Source organism: Phoenix dactylifera, unplaced genomic scaffold (assembly GCF_009389715.1).
Source record: "Phoenix dactylifera cultivar Barhee BC4 unplaced genomic scaffold, palm_55x_up_171113_PBpolish2nd_filt_p 000566F, whole genome shotgun sequence".
NCBI classification, from domain to species: domain Eukaryota; kingdom Viridiplantae; phylum Streptophyta; class Magnoliopsida; order Arecales; family Arecaceae; genus Phoenix; species Phoenix dactylifera.
The window spans coordinates 203,723-228,636 of NW_024067971.1; the positions used below are offsets into that span (position 1 = coordinate 203,723).

General features: G+C 39.6%; 1 protein-coding gene across 3 annotated transcripts; it reads left to right on the plus strand.

The window, feature by feature from the left end:
- The first annotated feature begins 3,991 nt into the window (after positions 1–3,991).
- LOC120106568 (cyclin-D2-1-like) lies at positions 3,992–6,416 on the plus strand. Of its 3 annotated transcripts, none has more exons than XM_039119537.1 (5): positions 3,992–4,669; positions 4,762–4,848; positions 4,970–5,276; positions 5,404–5,537; positions 5,917–6,416. In XM_039119537.1, exons 1-5 carry the CDS (start codon positions 4,406–4,408, stop codon positions 6,196–6,198), a joined length of 1,074 nt encoding a protein of 357 aa, XP_038975465.1. In that variant the 5' UTR covers positions 3,992–4,405; the 3' UTR covers positions 6,199–6,416. The 3 variants fall into 3 exon arrangements, with proteins under 3 accessions (XP_038975465.1, XP_038975463.1, XP_038975464.1); XM_039119535.1 differs by having other exon boundaries at positions 4,003–4,669; positions 4,961–5,276; XM_039119536.1 differs by having other exon boundaries at positions 4,005–4,669; positions 4,961–5,276; positions 5,923–6,416.
- The last annotated feature ends 18,498 nt before the right edge of the window (positions 6,417–24,914 follow it).

Here is a 24,914-nt window from a genome sequence, read left to right on the forward strand (position 1 = left end):
GGACGTGGGTCCCGCATACAATATGTGGGTTCCACAAAGGAAAGAAAGTCCTAGTCATACTAGGATCATAATTGATTTTAATCCAATTTGACTCAAGCCAAATCTAATTTGGTTGGGGCAAATTAGACATTTCCACCAAACCAATTTTAGTGTCAATTACGGTTTTACCAATTTCAAATCATATTTGATTTGGTCAAGCCCAATCTCCATTACTCAATCAAATTGAGTCTAATCAGTGATCCAATCACTAATTAACTTCTCCAAGCAACAATTGCTTAGGGCAATCAGTCAATCACATTGACTATTTTACCTGTAGACGATTCTTAATCGTCAATCAGCCATTTCATCAATCCAGAAAATTCTAAGCGTGTGACCTCACAGGTTCGAACCTAAGCCGGTAGTACAAAAACACTTCCTGTACTAATCGAAGTAACCATTTAGCAATGGAACCCGACGACCGAATAGGCCAAATAGATGCAAAGCAACATTCTAGAACCTAATGGACAATGGTTACCGTATAATCATCCTCTTGACCACAAATGCCCAAGACGGGTTAAGAGTCTGTCAACTCTAAAACTATCCATCCATAAATGTGTTTCAATTCAATAAGTCAAGTGATAATGATTTGACTTTTCCTGGCCAGGGTACTACTTAATTGAAAACACAAGGCATTCACCCTTATTTCTAAGGAAGGTCAATCCCATCTTGATCTGCAACTGACTACCACAAGTACTTGACTGAACCCAGAAACCTTCCGGCGCTGGATTAGAAATCCATGTAGTCCGGCACCAAAGTACAGTGAGTTGCTTGCAAGCCACCAGTTGCAATCTCAGGTCTAAAAGATACATATACCCATATCCACTCGGAACAACTCTTGATAAGAGAGAGTCTGTCAATTGGTCACGTTCAGTGAACGTATACTACCATTCACCTGTATACCATACTAGTATCTCTATACTCTTTGGATTGGAAGACAACCAACAAATATGATACACAATGACCTATGTCCGATAATACTATCGTCCTATTAATTGTATATCATACGGTTATGAACATTTAAGGACCTGTGTGACAAAATCATATTTCATTACACAAAGCAGTCCTAAGGACTTCATCACATCAGAGTTTGTGAAAATATTCTGGTGATGAATAAATACCATGTTATTTGTAATTGATTCAAATACATTTACAATCAACAATTGATTGAATTTAGGACATAATTCCCAACAAAAAAGGAGGCAAGGAAGATAAGAAAGGGATAGAAGAAAAAAAGGGGGAAGAGAAAAGAGGAGCTCGATGTTCGGTCGACGAGCCTTCGAAAAGGCTCTCTCAGAATTCTCAAGAAAGCAAATGAAACTCTAAAGTTAAGACAGTTTTACCTCCTAGACTGGGACTCAAGACTAGTTCTGGAAGAAAAAAAATGATACTGTATGAATGGATTAACCCAATCTAATCTAATTATTTAACAGATGAAATAGATTAAGGGCCTGAAATCCGAACCCAACCTATTTAACAAATAGGTCAAGCTTGTTCGAGTTTCTTAAAATTCTAACATGTTTGATTTGAATCTAAATCTGTTTATTGCAAATCGGATATAACGGATTGATTTTTTTTTATCATATCTATCTTAAATGAACCATGAACAAAAAAAAAAAAAAAGCCAAATGCCAGTTGTGAATAATTATGCTAATGGGTGTACGTATGCAAGGGTAGTCAGTCCCAGTCAACGCGCAGCCGACCATGCAGTCGAACCCTTCCAGCGGACGGACACTAACGGGACTCGGAAGGCTACAACAGCCAGGAGGTGGTGCACGTAATTTTAGCTCCCACCACAAAGCCATTAATAATAGGCGAGCAAACTAAATAAATGAAGTACTCCATTGACTGCAGGAGGAGGTGCTCTTGGGACAGCCTTTTGGTGAATCCACTATGCTTACACCTAATGGTCCACAACTCACCACAAATACCACCTCCAGGCCCCACTCTCTTCAGTCTCGTTACAACGTTATCCTCCCCCTCCGTATCACTGCAGCTGCTCCTCCTGTCCTCCTTAGTGTTCCTTGGCAAGGCAATGGTTAAAGAGCATATGAAATAGCCCTATAAAATAATTTCTCGTGGAGTTATGGGCACTTCAAGTTCTTGATCCCTTGGGCTCTGATCGGATCTGCTTTGAACGTGTTGTGAGTTCAACTAGGAGTGTGCTCAGCTGTGGGGGTAGAGAAGTGATATTTTTAAATACATTATGAGCGAGACCACAAAAGAGTGTTTGAAGAATGAACTTGTATTTAATAAATCATTTTGGAAGTTTAGTTAAATTTGTTTATGGAACAAAGATGATTATAACCAAATGGTTATTTAATTTATAAATCATTTATGCTATGTGGAGAAGCTTCCATATCAGGCATGTAGCAGGATTACATAGTCTTACCACAAACACAAAAAAGGATGAAAGGGGCCTAGAATAATTACTTGGTATGGACCTTAGTTGGATTCATGCATGACTTGGTTTCTACGGTCACACCGTCATGGAATTTGAGCTCTATTGCTCATTTGATAAAGTATTATAATGCCAATCAATCGTCGATGAGGCAATTTACCTAACTAGTTTTCATATTTAGAGCTGAACATGGTAAACCAAGGGATACTTACCTAGAATTTTGCAAGTCCTATTGCCCTTTTGACTTATCAACCAAACATGAACATGGGACAAAATCTAAAAAAGGTCTAACTTTGCATATTCTAGACAAGAGTTGCTACATAGACTGTGGTTTTGCATCTTCTTTTTGATGAGCCAGCTTCTGGCATAACAATTAGGACCTGATCATGCCCAAAAAAAAATTGTTTTTCAATTATAATTAAATGGAGCTTTTCTATACTAGCTGTTGATTTGCATCATAGAGCTCTTAATTGACGGCCACTTGGGTTCACCTATTATAAGTATTAAAAAGATTATTGGCCAGCTTCGATCATTCCCTAACTAGCAGAAAAACACTAACAAACTACTTCCTTTACTTCATGCCCAACAAATATTTTCCCTTCCACATATCAAATGCAGCTTTTTTCACATTAGTTATTGTTTTGCACTATGACTCTTGACAGCTATTTGATTCACCCATTATGAGCATTAAGGCGAGCTTATATCACAAACTAACTAGTAGACAAACACTAACAAACATGTACATTAGTCCATGTCCAACAAATATTTTCCTTTCCAAGTATCAAAAGGAGCTCTGTTAACATTAGCATTGATTTTTCCTCCAAAAAAATATTAGATATTGGTCTGCATCAGTATTGCCTGAGTGGCAGTAGCAATTAATATGGCTAAAATTTGTCAAATTAGTAATAAAACCAGATTCAAGATCAGAACCTATGAAGCTCTTTACTTTCCTATTCTCAGATGAAGCACCACATGCTTGGACCAGGCATGGCTCTTTTATAGCTCTTTCTCAAATCCATGAATTGTACAATCTTTCTCCAAAGCTAGCATTCTATTTTTTTGGTTCATAAAGAACAGCTAGTATACCAATTACAGAGACTAGGAGGAAACATCACATGTTCATACCAAGCATGCTTCTTTTCTAGCTATGCCTTTTTTCTTTATATATATTAAACCTTCACTCATGCTCTAAACCTTTGGCATTCCACTTCAATGCTTTAACAAAGAACAAGTAGCAAAAGTAAGGGAGGCCACTCTATTTACAGTTTTACACACTCCTCCCCCTCTGGGTCCATCATACATTACCCTTGACCTCTTCTGAAAATATCTTTTATTGATGTCATTTATTAAAAAGAGTGGTGTAATTTATTAAAAAAGTGTTGAAAATCCAAAAAGGAAGAGAGACAAGGGGGGGACCTCTCTCGAGGCAAAGAGAGAAGCAAATGGCGTGCCATCAAAACTACCAAACGGGGACGACAGCTTAATAGATAACAAACTCCAAATCCTCAATTAAAACACATTGCCAAAAAAATTATTTCCAATTTCCCACCTTAAAATAGAAAGAAAAAAATCTAAATAAGAACACCAAATATAAGGATTATATAATAACCAGGAAGAGAAACGTCTCTTCCCCCATTCGGTCCACGCAAAACATCTTCTTGTTCCTGAAACCGGCCGCCAAAAGCCAGCAGCGCTGCTCTGGAGAAAGCGAGCGAGTGCGTCTCAGCGACAGAGGCCAAGCGAGAGACGGAGATAGAGAGGGGCCTTTCTCTCTCTCTCTCTCTCCTCCTTCCCTCTCTTCCATGCCCAAACCCATCGCTGCCGCCGCCGCCGGCTGCTCCGCCTCCCACCCGACCACCCGCCTCCAGCCTGGCTGCCGTTCCCCCAGCCCGGGAAACGCGAATGCCAGCCCCCTGACCGCCCCATACCATTCATCAACTGTTCCTCTTCTCTCTTCCCCTCCTTCCGATGGCGCTCTCGCCGGAGCTCCTCTCGGCGTCCTCTAATCTCTACTGCGCCGAGGACGCCGACGACGTGGCCTCCTGGGAAGACGACGGCGGTGCCGCTGACGATGGCGAGTGGGCCCTCCCGGTCCTCTCCGGCGACCGCCCCGTCGCCGCCCTTCTCGCAGCTGAGCCCGATCACATGCCCCGCCCTGACTATCTCTCCCGCTTGCACGCCCGCTCCCTCGACGCCACCGCTCGCCAGGACGCCATTAACTGGATCCTCAAGGTCTTCTCTTCCCAAAACACCCACCTTTCTTCCCTCTTTCTTTCTTCTATTATTAATCTATTTTTTATTTTCTTTTATAACAATGTGATCAGGTGAACGAGTTCTACCGCTTTCGCCCGGTGACGGCGTACCTCTCCGTCAACTATCTCGACCGATTTCTCTCCTCGAACAGCCTTCCGGTATGTTTTTATTCCGTCATCAAGATCTAACGTCGTGGTGGTGGTGGTGTGATTTTTTTCTCTTTTTTTTTTTGTCTTTTTCTTTGATTGGTTTTGGGGGTAAATATGGAAGGCGACGCAGGGGCAGAACGGGCAGAGGAGCGGGTGGCCGATGCAGCTGCTGTCGGTGGCGTGCGTGTCGGTGGCGGCGAAGATGGAGGAGACGCACGTGCCGCTGCTGCTGGACCTCCAGATCCTGGACCCGCGTTTCGTGTTCGAGCCCCGCACCGTTCGCCGGATGGAGCTCCTCCTCATGGCCGCCCTCCGCTGGCGGATGCGCTCCGTCACGCCATTCGACTTCCTACCCCACCTCGCCTCCGCCCTGCTCCCCTCCGCCTCCGCCTCCCTTCTCTCCCGCGCCGCCGATCTCATCCTCAGCACCCACCGTGGTATTAACCAAATCCTTTTATTACCAAACAAAATCTCATTTTTATCCATCTGTTATTAGCTATTAAAATGCGGGTTAATTTGTGTTTGGGTTTAATAAATGAAATGATTGTTTTAATTATTTGGTAGTGGTGGATTTCTTGGGCTACCGGCCATCGGCGATAGCCGCGGCGGCCATCCTCTGCGCGGCTGACGAGATCGCCGACTTCCCAGCCGACGACGACGGCGATCGGTCGAGCCGCTTTGATGAGTGGGTCAGCAAGGTAATTTCCTGTCTTTTAATTACCGGATTCTGATTACCTCCAGTCAAATTACCCCATTTCCACTCCCGCCTTTTCCCTTTTCTGCATGCTGTGGCTCCATCATGGCACGCTTCCCTCTGTGTCCAGAAAGAGAATTTAACAGATTTTTATTAATTCTAAGGGGACAATAGAAAAAAGAATAGCTTGATTAGGTTTAGCTGGAAAAGTGGTAACTTATTGTTTGGCGACCGGACACCTAATGTCTGGGTGCGTTTTTTTTTATTTTTTTTTGTCGCAAACTTCTCGTCCGTCGATCCCTACAGTAAATTTTTTCTTGGTGGTGGTGACCGGACGCTAAACTCTTCTATTTTTTTACGTTATATATATATTTTTTTTGGAGGTTCAGGAGACGGTGAGTGGGTGTCGCCAGCTAATGGAGGAGTACCTGATCGACACGTGCCCATCGGCTAGGGGGGCGAAGCCGCGGCGAGAGCCTCCGATGCCGCAGAGCCCGGTCGGCGTTTTGGACGCCGCGGCGTGCGGCAGCTGCGACACCCAGAAGTCCTCCGCCGCGCCTCTTCCCGAGTTGGCCCGCGCCGAGCCGCCCCCCAAGCGCCGGCGCCTCGGCGAGGGCCGTTGTACAGAGAGTATAGATACCGGCGATGATGGTAAAAATCTCTGAAAACAGAGATTATTATCCCTCCCTCCCCACCAACCCCCCCTTCCCCCTTCCTTTTTTGTCGCTTTAGGAGAGAAAAACTGGCAGCTCTTTTTATGATATATATTATATATAGAATAGTTTTGGATGCGAGATTAGTAGCTTAGGGCCCTCGCAACCGGAGACTGTTGTGCTGCTCTTTTTGTTCGTATATCTATTTATAAAATAATTCTTTTGAAAAGAGATTAAGAGCAATCTCGTTAATTAATCGGCTCTCAAAATCTCATGATATTACCAATAATTCCCAAAATATTCCAATCATGTGCTGGCTTAATTGGGCTCGTCGTTCTGTTGCCCAGCGTAATCTTTGTGTTCCCAAGATTTCCCCCATGCGCTCGATTAAATTTCCGGTGTTCCCGAGGCCGGGATGGCAGGTGTGGAGTAGCACCGACGGCTACGATTACAAACGGAGTCTTCGTTTTCGTTTTCTTTTTTTTTTTGATTGAAAAGGCTTGGGGATAAAACGGGAATGGTCGCGCCAAATCTTTTGTTTCCTAATTCCCGGTAATGCTCCAAGGACGATGATGAGCTTTGAGCTCGGGCCAGTGGGGGTTTGACACGTGGCTCCTCTGCCAGGGAAGTACTGTGGTCCAGCCGTCTCTGCGCGCGCGCTGTCGCAGCGTCGCGAAGGACCTCGTGATGTTCGAACTTTTATTGTCCCCGTACCGATATTCTCACACCCGTTTTCTCGCCACTCTTTCCCCCCTTTCGTGTGGCCACCGGTTGTCGAGGACAATAACGGCGTGGTGTTAGCGGTCCCGCGCAACGAGCTTTAATTTTCCTCCTGTCGTGTACCGGTGTCCGTGGGACGGTCCGTTGGCCCTCGGCTGTATCAGTCGCATCACGGCCGCCCGTTTCGGTAAGCAATCGACCGTATTCCTCTTGACATCCGGCGGCTGATTGAGGCAGCGATGGACGGTTCGTGATTTCGATCGAGCTGACGGCGGGATGACGTCAGCGTGACGCAATATATACATATATCGTATTCCTCTCACGTTATTATAGAAAACAAAGATTGCGAGCCAGCTAAGGGTGGAAGATCAAAGCCGTCAACGTGGAAAGAGCAAATGGGATCGAACGGCTGGAGGGCGATCACAAGGGGGAGTACGTTTTGTCGGCTGACGGTGTGGCGTTGAACGTAAAAGACTCCATTCGTCGTTTCCCGCCACCCTCCTACGTAACGGAGGCCTTACCTAATGACCCATAACTTTCTAATATAATTACGAGAATGCCCCTCTTTTCGGGTCCAATCAAATCAGACCGAAAGCTATGCCGTGCTGGAGTACAATAGGCTCGGTTAATAATTAGAGTCTCCCTGTCCAATAGATTTTTTACATGTATCCCTCGTTGCATGCTTTGATGCTGGTATATTATATTCTTATAATGGAAATGAGTGATGGAACTGCATCGCAAACATCATGGAACTGTGTGGTTGCCAACTTTGGAGGTCATGGAGGGCTTGACTTTTAAGCACCCCAGGCTGCATGATTTTTTTATTTCCTCCTGTTCTTCTCTGATGTCACTGTAGCTTTTGCCATTTTTGTGCTCTTAATGGGTGACATGGCAGATGTGATAAAGAGAGCCTCAGTGATTTAGCCCACTGATTTAGGGTAGCCAGCTAGGGTCCAGACTTATAGCCAATCTTTAATGCTCTGTTTGTCCACAAGCTTAATTGAGTTTAATGGTGCATGCTTAATGTGAAATGCTCATTATGTCAGGATTTAATAGAAAGTGAAAACTTATTTGGGATCTGAAGTTTGACCTAGTAGATAGCTGCTGGAATGTGGTAAGGTAAATAATGCCTGATGAGAAGCAAATATGTTGCAAAAAGTTTGCTGCAAACAATTGCTGGCCATCATTGCAATTCTTGTATTGTGGGAGTAATATTGTGAAAAGCTTAATACATGTTATTGGATATGCGTGATTGCACACGATTCATATTCCAAGTGTCTGCATATGATTACTTTCTAATGGCTTATGATGATTAATTTTTGAGAGTTCTGTATAGTAGTAATATGATAGCATGCTTAGTATATTATAATTGCAGTATCCTTTCTGAGGTATATAAAAAAGAGTTTTTTTTTTGCATGAATATTTTTTAAAAAATTTAAATTTGCGTGAATATTCTTTTAAAATTTATATTTATTACTGTACTTCAAAAAAATCTATTTTTGACAAATGTTCCTAATATAAAGATTATTTAACATCGTTAATAAAAACCATATTTATTTTAATTAAAAATAAAATAAAATTTTGAAATTATTTTTATCTTCTATCATGATGGTTTTATAAAAAAAATTTCCGCATATGTACCTATTAAGAGTATTTTAGTTATTTTAATTTGAAACTGTTAATTTTTTTAACAGCACTAGATGGAGTGGTACATTTGCAAAAATAAGAATAAAAAAAATAAAATAACAAAATAAGTGTTTTATGAGGGTGTAGATGCAAATATCAATTTTCGGAGTGTATTCATGTAAAATTTGATATTTAGGAGGATATTTATGCAAAAAATTCTAAAAAATAAATAAATTCTAAGTACTTTTTTTAGAGTGAGAAGCAGAAGTGGTTCAATTAATAGAATGATGATTTATTTTATCAATTATTACACCCTAAGGCTGCTGTAGCTGGCATGATGCCAACTTTAGGAAAATACATATATTCAAACGGTGATATGCAATGATGCCGATTGTCCCCAAGGTAAGATACGAGAAAAAACGCCGGTAAACATTTGGGAGACATACAAAAAGATACCAAAACTTGATTGGAGGCATGCCATCTTAATTACCAAACAAATCCCATGGAAAACTTAGTTCGGCAAATATCAAGTTTATTGAGGGCATGCTTGGACACGGAATCAATTTATTCATGTGATAGGAACAAGGAAAATAATGTCATGGATGCCAACGTATCTGGAAGCATGACATGAAGCTACATCTTGGACATCAAAATAGAATAAAACGCTGTACGTGTCCGAATGGATCAACCATCAACAAGTATCTAATGAGTGCAAACATGATACATCGTGTCACACATCTGGTTTTACCGAGAAAAATGATATATCCTAATCAAGGACCACGTAATCCTCAGGATTCTTGTCAAACATGATGGGGATTTCCATGGGCCCCAATCCGCTGACACTGTGGTCGCCCCTTCACACATGCTTCCCAGAAGACAGAAGACCAGATCTCCTTGTTTCCAGGTTCCAACCCTAGAGAGAAAACGGTCGAGATAGCCATGCCTTCCACCAATATACAATTACTCTACGTGCCGCAGCGGTAACTCCTTGCCACCTTTGTCATCGCATAAAAGCAAAAGCTTAGCTTTACGTCCCTTTCTCCCGTATGGTCCTTCAGAAACCTACTCCCCAGAGAGTCCAAGGCAGGAGAGAAGGATTAAAGAAAGGTCAAGAAGAGCACCCCTTTCCCTTAGAAACCCAATCGTTTGGGTCCAAGAGGATCGCAGTGAAGGCCTCGGCAGAGCAGGAAAATTGACAAGAGGGAGCCAGGGTCCAGGCTGGAAGGAGAGACACGGGCATTTGTTAAGAGGGCATGTGAGGCCTGGCCGATGGCCCCACTCAAAGAGCTTACGACAGTAGTAAAACCACCGTAAAACTCGCCTGCAAAGAGAGGAAGGCAATGGGGGAGGCTTTGAAAGAACCGAAGGCAAGAGACAAAAACAATATTAACAAACTTTTGTAGTCGTACTCTCCCTTGCTCTTTCTTGCCCTCTCATTAACTATATACTAATCTCCTGTTGCCGGGTGGTGGAAACTAGCGTTCCATGCATTCACCAAGACCTCCTCCCTCTTACCGTGGGTATCACTGCCCCTGGGCCTCCTCAGGACCCCATCCAGCTCATCCTGGTCCAATCCTGGGCCTTGGGCCCAATGACATTCTGCTGGGATCCACGTTTTGAGGTGCTTGTGGGTGATCCTTGATGCAGGTCTTCCTGTTGTATTAGTTGGCGGCTGTAAATGGAGCATGTCTTCTTCTAGGGCAACCAGCATTCTAAGCTGATGTATCATGCCCCACAATGTGCCTTATCGCATGGCAAGTGCTGTTTTCCTGCCGACGGAGCAGGCGCGACACATGACGTGTTCTTGCATTATGATGCATCATGCATGATCGTAAGAGCGGATCCTCAATCGATGAATGTTCAAGAGAAAATAGTACTAGCTAGAACAATGATCCTTTCGTACCAATACAACTCAATACCGGAGATATACCCAGAGTTTCTATGGTATTGGACCATATTCTTATGATAAGATCTAATGATGAAGTTGTAAGAATAAACAGAATTATTAAAAACTTAAGGATGAGATTAGAACTTTTCTTGGCACGACATAAAAGAAGGGAACATTCAAAAATTAAAACATTTTTCTTTCGTTTGTCAAGGAAATTTTACTATACAAGAAAACAGAATCGAGTTATAATTAGTTAGATTTGGATCTGAATTAAGTGCAAGAGGATTGACCATCGAATATTATCAAGGGTTGTCATTATTTGAGTGGTCGCGATCTATGTCGACTATGTATCAACAGTGGGATTGTCACGTGAACATGTTCTGCGTTCGATATGGGCCACATGATCAATCAGATCTTGTTGTGGAGGACAGGAGGGACTCCTAGTCCTGCCCCAACAACATCGATGGAGTTGGAGCACGGAGTAGTACAGCGGCTGTTGGCAATTGCTGTTTGGAACTGATTCTAACAGTGATAATAGAATGACTTTGTGAACATTACCTACTACTGCAACTCACTGTGTCTATCGGGGAAGCTTAACTGCAGCTCCCATTAAAAATGGACAAGGGGCATGGTACTCTTGAAGGCCCACGGCATATCACCTATCTCGTGAACCCCATGCCATGATCCTTTCTGAGATCTGCTCCACGGGCTTCATTTGTTCCGTAGGACATCCACCCAATTATTAGATTGGGTCATGTGGATCCCATCAATTTATTTCCAAATTATAAGAGAGCATTTTCGTAGAGATTAAGATTAACCTACTCCATTTATAATACTCCGTTTATACTTCTAGTCTCTAGAAAGCATTCTACCTTTAAAACAGAGAATTGGAGACCATGACAGAGATAGAAAATGGATGACTTGGCTATATACGATTCTATATGTAACAAGAGTTCTACTAACAAAAAATTGTTGGGATTTGACTTATACTACACTTAAGAGATCCATTCCTGTGGGGACGTAAAGGCAGCTCTGATCTTGTGAGCTGGCTCGTAGTCTTTTAGGGCGAATTCCAGACAGGGTTAGATGGCAGCTTCATGGGATAGTGGACCAAAAAAAAAAAAAAAAACAGTTTGTCGCCACTTATAGAAGGAATCTCACTTCACTCGGCAGCAAACATAGTGAAGCACTTACTACGTAAATATCTGATGGAGAATTGAGTTTATGTGACAAAATAATAATAATAATTGATGCAAAGTATATAATTAAAATCAGGAAAAAAAGTACATTTTTAATCTCTAACCATTAATCTATACATTCTATGTGATTATATTTGTTAGTTGTTCTGTTATGGCTCTTTATTTGTTTCCGCTTTCTAAGAATAACAGTAGAAGTACCACCCAGAATTACTAGAGCTAACCATTTGAAAGCACCTCCAATGTTCAAACCGTGAACCTCCTCCTCAAACGAAGCAAGGGTGGACCCACCAGTTTGTCAACCAGCTAATACGCCACAATTGGAATCATCCCCACTTCCATGCGAACTACAAAGTTGGTGGTGGTAAATCGGGACCCTGTCCTTCCCTGCTGGTTACACTGTTTTGTTCGGCAACCAGAGATTTTGGATTCAAGTCTTCTAAAAATCTGAACTTGGGTAATTATAATGCGGGCGTCTCCTTCCTTTGTTGAAGAAAAAACTTGAGAGGTGGAGAGATTTGCCCGAGTTTCTAAACAGGATTATACTCAGACGACATGATTGAGGAAGGACAAAACCACTGCGAAGTTGATACCTTATATCTTAACATACATCTCCCAGCAGATGCATTCTTTGTTTTTATATAAACTTTCATCAGGACCGTGGCATTTATGTGCACAGAATAATGCCCCTTTTCTTCTTGTTAACACGTCAGAAACAATTTCTACTGCTTCCTACCTCAAACTCCCACATCATTATTAGCAGCCAACAAGTTGCATGGGATAATATCCAATATTCTTAGAGCCTGCTGCTTTAGCATCTCGTGCCCCATAATCACTTAAAACACCAACAACACCTTTATTTTTTTTCATGGTATGATCTTGGATTACCAATCATTCTGTTATTTTTTGCTTGTTTTTTATCTAATTATCTTGTTTCAGATCGTTCTCCGCTGTCTTGGATTCCAGGACTGAACAATCAATGAAACTTAAATATAAGTAACCTTCAGCCAACACCTCCTACTTCCAATTCACAAAACATCCTTAATTACAGATACAGCAATCGACAACATACATACTTACAGGCAGTACACATTACTTCTACGATTCATATAGAAAGAACAGCGCATCAACAGGATGCTCAGTAGCAACTGACTGCAAAACGACAGTATAATAATAACTCACTTATTTTTCTTTACTTGCTGATCAAGGTGAATGTATATGGTTGGAATTAGTGGTCGCAGCTATTTTCAGTTTTACAAACCAAAATTTTAAAAAATATTAATACACCAAACAAAAAGGCCCTCTAGTCTCTTGCTATTTGGGCGATCACTTCCATCTGCATAGGGTCTAACTAGAGATGGTTTCTTTACTCTTCAGCCTAGATTCTCTATTCAATGTTGATCCGGATGGCACTTAATCTTTCATTACACATTCAGCATCTCGCCTGCGATCGAAAGTAGAACAGTTGTTAGCTTTCCTCTTAGACTTGGCTCATCAAATTAAAGATGTTTGCATCAGACCATTCAATACAAAATCTTTCGACACAAATAAATATCGATGTCAGAAAGACTCGGCGATCATCACAGAAAATGATAAACCAGAAGAGCTGGAATCTGCAAATGCATGTGTATCAACTGACATTTTGTTTCATGAATGCGGCACTTGGTGTTCATAGTGCTGCTACAGAATTAGTTCACAATAAGACAATAGATGATAATGTCACCAATCGCAGTAAATTAAATGAATATGAAAGTTCATGCAGTGGTCTTCAGACACAGAGTAGGTCTGACCTCGTTGAACAGATACTTTAGTCCTATCAGGACTCAAACATGTGAGACCTGAACCCCAACTGCCTATATTTTGGATTGTTCACAATCAATGAACATGTTCTCAAACAGGGCATAATAGAAGGAAATATATCTTTCTATCGCCGCAGAACAAAAAGTTTTTCGGATAATAAATCTAAACAGGCATTCTTTCTTTGAGCAGGAAACTTCCCTCCAGTTTCTCTGATTATGAATGAGCTAAAGAAAGTTGTAAGATTTAAGGTCATTTGATACCACAACCTAATGATTTTACCGCTGAATGCAGATATGTTGGGCACCACCTAATGCAGTCAAAACAATGTTTAAGAACATTGAAAACCCAACATTCTGTATTGGTGCAATAAATATATGAAGTCCTCAAGCTAATAACCATGATATATGTAGTAAGCTTGGAAGAGGCATCTAAATTTTCTTTCATTTTTTTTTTTTTTTTTGTTTAGTGGAAAATGAATGCTTTGCAAGACAGAGAATCTCTTTTTGTCTTTCTTCAGCAAATAAGCTGTCATTTATTCACTGGAAAAATATTTGATGATACCAAATTGATGATAGAGTTGCATATCACTCTTTTTGGCATCAAACAGAGTACTTCTAAATTTCCAAGAACAAAACTACAAAAAATAATCAAAAAAGGTGCTTGTTCTTCATAATTTAATTTCTATAGCATTTTTTGGATGTTTCATTGATAAACTTCTCAAAGCATGAATTGTTTTTGCTTGCTAGAATTACAGAAGATATTTTACAAATGATTTAATGGAATAATCATGAGTTCACAAGTTGTGTAATCTATTTGCTAGGTTAAGCGTCGGGAAACCATGCATTTTGAAAATCACAGCGGAAGATGCATGCACGGTTATTCATCTCATGAACAAATAAAATCGTTCGTAGATAGATTAAGATTAAAACGAAAGAGAAAGATCATATCTTCACCTTGTGCGGGTAGATTGTCACCGCAATCTGATGATCGTGGAAAACTTAAAACATTCGCTTGAAGCCGCACATGCATCCGGCCTCTATGGGTATCCACACGAGAAAGTAGTCGGATCCAAGTGCCTAGATCTCACCAGGGTGCTAGCTAGGGGTGGCAAAATATGACCCGACCACAGGTTTTAGATGTCTGACCCGTTTAAACCGTTTAACCCGTTTCACTGTTGGGCAGGTTAAACAGGTTAAACGGGTCTAAACATGTCTAAACAGGTCTAAACAAGTCAGGTTGGGCAGGTTAAACAGGTTGGATTGGGCAAGTTAAACAGGTCTAAACAGATTAAACGGGTCAGGTTGGGCAAACAGGTTAAACAGGTCGGGTTGGGTAAACAGGTTACCTGTTTATTAAACAGGTTAAACGGGTCAGGTCGGGTTACCTGTTTAATAAACAGGTCAGATTCAGGTTGTAATTTCTGACCTGTTTAATAAACAGGTCGGGTTCAGGTTTATAATTTTCTGACCCGACCTGCATGTGACCCGATCCATTTATGATCCGACCCGACCCGATTGCCACCTCTAGTGCTAGCTCCCTTTCAGATATCACCTTTGATCGTAGATTCCTACAAGACGAAGGTCATGGATAACTCGTCAAACCCCACCGTCTGTCATATATCAAGATTTATTCGACTTTAGTTCGAGAGCAGAAAACTTCTTTTCCACTGTACATACTACTCCGGCCGAAGTCTTTTGAACTCAGTCTTATAAATCACATAGGACCACTCCTTATCTACCACGGTCGATAGATTTCATGTAGGTGCACACCCTACTTCTATAGCGAATCTAATGCAGCCAATCTGCACTACAAGAACCTACATGGCTAAAGACCATGTATATGTGCAGTCAAACTACAGCAACCTCACTTTGAATATCCAAGGCACGTCTAGCAAAAAAAAATAGCCAAGGCACCATAGGTCAAAGGACCAGTCATACCACTGCAGCATTAAGCAAGTCACTGACGAGTGGATAGATATCCTAGTGACTTCTTGCATTGGTCACGTTCGGTACCCTTGTTCTCTAACAAGCACCTGCCTGCACTATCACTCCAGTGTCCCTACACTATGGACTCAAGACTCGTCCATCCCCACAAAAAAAAACAATTTGTGCACTAATCTCATCGGATCAATTACCGTCCCCATGATGATCTATTGATCAGAGGCATTTAGGAATTAATCATCAATGATACATAGCTCAAATTCTCAACTCTTGAGAATATGTATCATCTTATTAATTTCTTGGACGATTCATGAACACATACATAACATGAATAGAAAAAGATGCCCAATATTATTAAATAATAACAAAGTCAAGTACAAAACTATGTCCCAGAATAAATAATGTGTCTGCCAGATTGACTTATAGGACATACTTCTAACATTAAGATGTTTTGAAATACTTATACTAATAACTAATTATGATATATTTATATTTAAAATATAGTGATATTTTGCTTGAGTCTCTATATGATCTTGATAACCTTATATTAAATGTATAAGGATATTTTGTTTGAATCGTCGATCCAAAAAAACTTAAGGACACACTTCAACCTTGGAGTTCCATCATGATACTCTAAAAAGAGAGTCAAGCATCAGACACTTTTTGATGATGTTCGAAGGACATTTTAAAGTTGAATGCCCAACCATATCCTTCTATGTCCAAGTATTCATAAGTGTTGGGCAACATTGGTACCCACCCTTAGTCAATACAGTATTGGTCCTTGATTTTTCGAACCTTGTGACCCTATAAGAACTACCTTCTTGAGGGTGAAAATTCTAGAGCATTTACACCATAACATACTCGTAATGGCCAATCTGATGCACTTTGGTGCTTTTGTCATCAAACTTCTTCCTTGAAGTAAGCACAAACAATAGAACTAAGCACAACAATTAATGAGCCACCAAAGCTTCCCACTACTCTATGACTAAGATATTGATCAGAATTATTAGGAGTATCCTATTCTCGAAGCATGTTCTTTGTCTTAATCATCACTTTCCACTTCACCATACTCCCTCTAATGTAGTTATCTAGTATTTTAATGCACAATTCTATTAAAAAAGTCATCAACAAACATGAAAAAATTACTCAGCTACGTCATCGAATCTCCAAATTATCATATTCCAACAGTATTTTAATTCTAGAAATAACTCAAGTTGATTATATCAAATATTCGAAGACTCAGTTTTTTCTCTTACAATCTACGCACAAAGTTGCCAGTTTTTTTTTTCCTTTATTATCGAAATAATTGTTATATCTCTTGAAGTGGCAATCCGTCTAATGTAGATTCATATGAAAGATTTATTTGGCTCTTGTAATCAGTTGGCGAGGAATATGTTTTGATTTTTATGAAGAATCCTCCAAATAATTCATTATTTAGCATGCATTGTGGCTACAAATTATGGAATAATACTTGAATAAGGCAAACATGAAATATTTGTTCATGAATCAGCTGCAAGAACATGGGGTTGGATGAATCAATGGTAGACACTGACAAGGAGCAAACATAGGAAGACCCACCCATATATTAAATTATTGAAATTTCACTCAGAGAAGATCCAACCTGTGCAAGACTCAATGGATCAAATTTTTGATGATAAACCACTCAAGATTCGAAACCCGACATCTCTAACTTGTGAGCGGAGGATATAACAACTGAGATAATTCTCAAGGTCAAGATATATTTACACATCAAGGATGCAAGGGGCCTAATTACAAAAAAGAAGAAAAGAAAAAGAAGCTGCAAGTGTGCTAGGTTTGGGTGAGCTGTGCCATCTTTCAGGTCCAGTATTTGGAGCCAAATACAAATTTTTATGGGCTTGGACCTAACTATACTTTTTTTTGGATTTTTTTGCAAAATTAAACTTTCAAATAATTTTTTTCCTAACCAAACCAATTGGATAGTGGATACACTATAGTCACCATATGCGTATGCAATACTCAGTATATCCACATCAATTTAATAATATTTCTAATATTAGATTAATAGAATTTTGATATTGAAAGCATTTATTTATCGGGTGCTAAACGTATGTGTCATCGGACGCACGTATTTTTAAGTACTGGATACATATATAGCTTAATATTATCCTACTATGCTCATGAGCAGAAGCATCACCATTTTTATTGGCAAAAGGTGAGAAGCTGGCTAAGCTTGTAAAAAGGGTAAGGCAACAAATGCAAAATTTCTTTTCCTATAACAAAATGATATCTAGTCTAGTTGGGTGCAACAAAATTTGCTAGCCATGTTGGCGTAGGAGTTTTATTATATTAGGATCAGATGCCATCAAAAACATGGTGAGACACATGCTTAAACCTTCAAATATATGCTACACCCAATTAAAATCCAAAGATTTGGTTCATGCATCTCAGCTAGATAGCATCCAAATCAATAAAAACTTGAATTCTAATTGTTCTGTAGATCAAATAAATAAATAAATTGATTGATGGAATTACATAGTGTCCAGTTATAATTGGTCTGCTCTACCTTTGCAAGGCCCAAACAGTGTCTTGTTGGGCAAGTAGCAAGTTTTTTTTTTTTTTTTTTTGCTAGACAATTTAACAAAGTTCAATAATGGTTTCTAGATATAGAACTTAAAGCCAATTATGCAATTAGAAATCACAATAAAGTCTAGTAGATGGTGGCACAAAAATTCAAATAGAATCAAGGATCAAGTTAAAATAACTATTGTCTGGGCAGCACAGGTTGGGCCGAGCTATGCGTGATCTTGGGCTCAACTGGGCTACAAAACATATGGTCCAAACACAGCTCGGTAGAACTTAACCAAACGGCAAACGCATGTTGATCCGGGCTCCAATAAGCTAGTGTCGAAAATAGGCTAGACCAAGATAGCTTGGGTGAGCCAGGCTTCTTGAGCTATTTCATCGGACCAGTCCAAATTTATATCAAATTTTTGATTATCTTTTTTAGTAACAAATCAAAATTCGAAACAAAGAATGCTTTCGTTTCCTGTATTCATTTGCATTTATATTTCCACATAATTCCTAATTTATGTGCAAAACTCAATTGAAAAAATACTTTCGAAAGCAGCTAATAAACTATATTTATATAGCAAGCAAGTTTTAGTCATATAGTCATATTTTATAAATTTTGAGCCGAGCTGGTCTGGAGTATCAAGCTTTTATATATATATATATATAGAAAATATGGATAGATCTTAGCAACTCCTCCAAAAATGTAGTAATATAAAAGTATATAGGTAAATTATTTTTCTAAATATTGTCTAAAAAATACTTACTCAACAAAATACAAATTTCTAGGTAAGTTTTTTACCACCCAAAAGAACGAGCCCTAAAGTAATGGAGTTTCCGAATACACTGTTCATCTAAAAAGTTGGGCTTAATGGTTTGAGCACGGCAAAGTAGTTAAAATCGGTGAACCGGCCCAAACTGCTCCTATTGAATGGGTCATGTCAAGAACTCCGCTGGCAAGGGTAGGGCTGGTAAACTATGACCCGACCCGTATTAGACCCATCATATGCAGGTTTGAATTCGGGCTAAACAAGTTCGGGTCGTAAACAGATAAACCTATTTAATCTATTTAATATTTAAGTCAGGTTCAGATTTCAGAAGTACCGCTAACCCAGTTAACTCATTTAATATCCAAATCGGGTTGGATCGGATAACTCGTTTACCTATTTACCATTAAATCTATTTAACTCTTAATATTGTGATCTTGCCTGTCCCCTCTCAAGGTCTCTCGCCTCTCGGTTTCAGTCTGGCGGAAGTTGGATCCATGGGAACGACCGAACCTCTCGAGTGGCTACCGGCTATTCCGTCCCGATTGACCGAGTCTCGAATCTGAAGTCAGTCCAGCACTCCCCTAGTTTCCCATCCGGCCATCTTCACTCGCGATTGATGCCACGTCTGGTACACCAAGGGGTCAAGATCAATGCTAGCAGGAGGGATATAACCTCTACCAATCCATATCAGCAGATGTGGTGGATGGGGAGTCAAAAATATTTTTGAAAAACTCCTTAAAGATCTTCTTAAACTCTTTATTGTTCGAAATCTCAGAACCAATTCAATTCTCTTCTCTTTTTTTTTTTCGCTAAAGCGGATAGCTCATGATATACATCAAGTATGTGGATGCACCCATCTTATCCTTTTCAATTGCATGTATGTGCACTGACAGTATAACAACCCAGAATCTCATCCAAAATGGCTAGTCGGAATATATTATTTGGATTCCTTGATCTTACATAAGTATCCAAGATCTACCCAACGAATAACCAATGTGAGATTAAACACACGCCCGCACGGGTCCCCACATACTTCCTCCGTTTAAGCCTTGATGTCCTCGTCAGGTTAAGGGTTCAAATCCATTCAAATTTAATGACAAACACCACGATCGATCCATGATCAGCCCAGTGGTTCCATGCTGCAGTGTCCTCTAGTTTATATAGGTTATAGGCCGGGCCCGCTCTGATACCATTTGTAACAACTCAGAATCTCACCCAAAATGGCTAGCCGGAAGATATTATTTGAATTTCTTGATCTTTTATAAGTATGCAAAAAAATCTATCCAATGAATAATTGATGTGGGACTAAACACAAGTCTGCACAGGTCCTCACAAACCATGCTCTTTGTTTGCGCTAATATCCTTTTGTATATACTGATTTGACCTAAGTCAACTTGGTTTAAAGCTGGCTTGGCCTATTTCCATTAAACTAATATCAAACCTACCAGTCCCTTCAAACCTGCTTCATACATGAAAAACTAGACTTCTTGTAAATTGCACGGAGAGGGTGGTTTGGTTCTTCACATGAAAGACTACCAGTCCTTCATGCACTTGCAATTGATGGAAAACTCTACTTGAGTAAGGGGATCATGCAACGATCACATACTTTAAGGGACTCGTACATGACCAGGTGGTCACATACGCGCGAGGCAACAGTCCTTGGAATGGCAGAGCTTACCCCATTTCCTGTACCAGTCCTCAATTTCTTCTTTACCTTTTTAACAAATAAGATCGCATAACAAGGCACTACTTGTGTGTCCCATCGATACAAATAAGTTCAACTTTGCTGCCTTCGCATGTGCTGAGTGCCCAATTATGAACGAAAATTCTCGTGCATGCACCAAAAGAGATAATATAAAGCTCCTTTATTTTTTTTCCCACATGCCAATCTGCACAGATGTTGAAGCAAAAATTAAAGAGACAGAGATGGAGAGGACTCCTACTAATAATGGAAACTATCCCATCTTTTTATTTCCCAAAGAAGAAAAAAAAATACGCGAAAGGTTTCGGTATCTTTCCTTTTCATGCGTCCATCCATAACCATCGTAGTTCCCATCATCTGTCATAATATATCGCCTCTTCTACTATGAAAGTCCTCGAAGCGCTTGTCTGTAGTCACCATGTTCACCTTGAGGTCCCTCCTACTATATCCCTCTTCTTTCTCCATCTAGGGCTCACCAATTGTCAAGGACAAAGTCGAGTCTCTCTCTCTCACTTTTGCATTTCTTTTTCAAAAGCATAACTACTTAAGAGTTCTATGATGCATTATTTATGTAAAACCTTTTGATAGCATTTTTTTATACACATTCACCAGATCCAATACACACCTCCAGTAGTATTGATACACAGTTTTTAAAATACAGTGTTCATCAGTGCACAATCTATGGCTAGCTAATACATACTTAGCAAATTAGCTATCCAATGGTCCAATACATACCTCCAGTAGTATTGATAGACAATTTGCATAATATAGTATTTACCAGTACACAGTTCATTGCTAGTTGATTCACATATAGTAAATTAGTCATCCAACTATCCAATATACACTTCTAATAGTATACATTTACAATTTCTAAAATATAGTGTTCACGAGCACATCATCCGTGCCATGCTGATCACCTAAAGATGAGACAGAAAGAAGGAGATAGAGCAGGAGCTTTGGGTGGATGTCCCTGGAAACCTTTTTTTTTTTTTTTTTTTTTGGAAATAATGGAGATGAGACTCTGATAGTAGCAGGAGTCCCCTCTCTCTCCCGGCCTGTTTGAATTTTCACCTCAATAACTGTGTATATTGGTACATGGCTAAAAAATAAAACAACTCTAAATAATTTTCTTTGGTGCACGCAGCAGAGGAATTTTGTTCCTTGATTATACTATCATACAGTGGTATCATGACAAGTGCTGTCAGGGCATTGCCCTAATTGAAACGGCAAAGCAAAAATGATTGCTTGCACCCAATCATGCGTGAGAAGTCAAGATGAGTCATGAGAACTCCATGACCCACGCACGAGTTGGCCCACTTTCACTAGAGTCCTGGGCACCAAATAAAGTTCGTTTATCTTATTTGCTACTGCTAGTGCTCTCTCTCTCTCCCACTCCTCGTATGTGACATCTCCATTATTACCAGCTTTACGTTTAAAAGCACAGGGAGATATTATTTTCCATAAGTTGTGGATGACGAGTGAGCAACCATGAGCCATGTCCCTTAAAGCTAACCACCTGCTAAATGAAAGCAAGGAAATTGAGCAAAGCAAGGAAGCTTATTCCTCGTTCATGAAGGTAGTGCCACGATTGGGTAGGTAGCCTAGAATGCTGATAATTCCCATATTCTCATTTTATAGTATCATCTTTGGAAAAGATGTGTAAACACTTCTTTAATTTTTTTTGTGAGAACTTGGTGAAAAGGTCACCAAGAAAAAGTCACATTAAGTTCTTGTATATGGAATTTTGATCATGATTTAATTCTTCCATCAATTTCAAGATTTTCTTGTATTTGATGATCCATGATAGAAGGTTTGGTTAATTTGACCGTTTCTTTCTGCATGCACTGCTTGCAGGTAGACAAGCATAGTATAGTTCAATTCAAGGAGTATATAAGTTAGTATAGTTCAAAGGACATGGAGTACTACTGTACTAGTGCAGTTTGCAGAAGTCTATCCGGTTCCATGCACCTCACTGAGGTTCAACATGGTTCATATGCGGTAAGCAAAATAAGAAAAAATCACGAATTTATGGAATCTATAGAGTATAGCAAGCAAGATTAACCCCTTGGTTATAGATGGATTCCCGCAACAAACAAAATACGATAAAAAGTAAATCAAGGACAAATACAACAAGAAAAAGACTTTTATTTATTAATTATATGTTAATTTTGTTTTCTCCTTACTGGAATTGAAGTTCTTTCTTGAAATAATTTTGCTTTCCTTAATATCACAAATAGTTTCCGTAACATGAGCACCTTTCAAAGGAGATATAGAATAGTGGGAATATTTAAATAAGTTCAATTCTTTATTGAATTGTAAAAATTTATTTTTTGAAGGTCCCTTCTTTTCCTTCGGGATCCAACATTAATTGCAACAATTCGATAGATGACTCACAGGAATAGATATATAGATATAGATAAAGAATGCCCTTCTAGAAACCTATGAGAAGTTTTCTCTTGACACAAACCTAACACATTTGCTTCGTTTAAATCATATCAAGAGCAACTTGAGTTGATAAAAAAAATTGAGCATCGACATCATCAAGTAACACTAAATTGCTAAATTATTTTGAGCCACTAAAATTTTTCCACATAAATATTTTGGATAGGGTTTTGGAATCACATTAAATGCATGTCCAAGTATGGTTTTGAAAGCCCACGTCTGCTCAAACTGTACCATTAGGTAATAAGGGGATGCATGCTGCCCTCACATATATAAATATTGAGTTCAAGTGGCCTTTAGTTTTTAATTTAAAGAAAAAAAATAAAGAAAAAAAAATTTAGATATGTGTCTCTGAGGATTCATGCAGATATGTATTTAGTTTCACATCAGTTATTCACTGGATAAATTTTGGATACTTATATAGGATCAAGGAACCAAATAATATCTTTCAGCTAGTTATTTTAGATGAGGTTCTGAGTTGTTACAAATGGTATCAGAGCGGACTCGGCCCACGACTTATGTGGACTAGAGGACACGGGAGCACGGATCTATTGGGGCTAACCACGGGCCGATCGTGATGCTTGTAATTAGATTTGAATAGATTTGAACCCTGATGAGAACGTCAGGGCTTAAACGGGAGAAGTATGTGAGGACTCGTACGGGCGTGTGTCTAGTTCCACATCAGTTATTCACCTATTTTGGATGAGGTCCTGGGTTGTTAGAGTGTCAAGCATAAAATATGTTTTATCATCACTTTTTTTTCCAATAAATCACCTCTCCTTCATATGTTTTTCAAATCACACATCTAATAGGAAACACCAAAGCATATATAATTTAAAAGAAGACCCACGGGCCATTTTTAAGCAACACCTAATCTAGAAGCAAGCGCGTCTAACAATAATTGGGATAACAGGATCAATTGATCCAAGAGCAGTAGATTGATCGCGTCACACAAACATCAAATTCATGAGCCACAACTTTTTTGATTTATCTTATTCATAGATGTATCATCATAAAGAAATATTGTTAGGCAATTTCTTAGGTAGCAATCCATTCCATGACAACAAAAACAAGAGCCAAGGCTATAATGACTTGCCATTCCAACATACCTCCAGATATGCTGTCCTGATCCAATGTTGATTCACCAATTTGGGTTACCTTAAAGCAGTGTCTAATGATCCTTTTAAACATTTATAATCCAGCCGTTTTAATCAACGAAAGGTATCAATTACCCACCTTGACCATCGTCTAAGGAATAAAGACGGCAGGTTTTCATTTAAGGCTACGTAGGAGAGTGGGAACTGCAGTGCCCACATTCTCTTTCATAGTTTAGAATGCTTTAATTTAGGCAGGGGTTTCAACAGTGACCTGTCCCCATAGTTGGTATTAGGTCCTATTTGAATGGCCCATTGTGATAGAGACTAGGAAAGAATTTAGGCATTGAAATTATTCATATTAATGATACTTTGATGAGCAACACCCAAACTACTTTGGATTCAGAAGCTAGACAAACATCTCGACCTTGTCATGTACACATAGAATTGCGTGTTATACACGACGATACACAAGGATTTCATGCACAGAATAAGATTTGAATCCTCCTTGTGAATATGGACCCAATGTGTTCGTCAGTTTGTTCTTGCCCACTTGTCCTTGATGAGAGCCAATCTAGATTAATACGAGACATGGTGATTAGATGAAAAAGATGTTGTCTCATACAGTTCTGACAAGCTAATAAATAATAGGTGGGTATATCTTGTATAATTCAATGATCTAATTTGTTTTTTGGTGAGCCCACAAAACCAACGGGTAGGTTTAATTAATGATCCCATAAAACCAATTGTAAGGTTTGGATTGTGAGCAGAAAAATAAGCTTTCTTTTTTGCTCAAGCTTTCGATTGCTTTTTTTGAATTTTCTTATTCACAATCCATATCTTACAATTGGTTTTACGAGATCACCAATTAAACGGGTCGACTCATTGAGATCGGGGGTCGACTCTTTAAACACAAGGATCGACTCATTGAGAAATCCAAAAGTTGACTTTCTGTGCAACGCTGAGACTGAGCTTGGGTCGACTGTTGAAATATAAGAGT

Bases quoted from the DNA above. Each gene is read 5' to 3' on its own strand.
- LOC120106568 (XM_039119535.1), top strand. From the start codon at position 4,406: ATGGCGCTCTCGCCGGAGCTCCTCTCGGCGTCCTCTAATCTCTACTGC. The intron at 4,670-4,761 runs GTCTTCTCTTCC...CAATGTGATCAG, and splicing joins CCATTAACTGGATCCTCAAG to GTGAACGAGTTCTACCGCTT. The intron at 5,538-5,916 runs GTAATTTCCTGT...TTTTTTTTGGAG, and splicing joins TTGATGAGTGGGTCAGCAAG to GTTCAGGAGACGGTGAGTGG.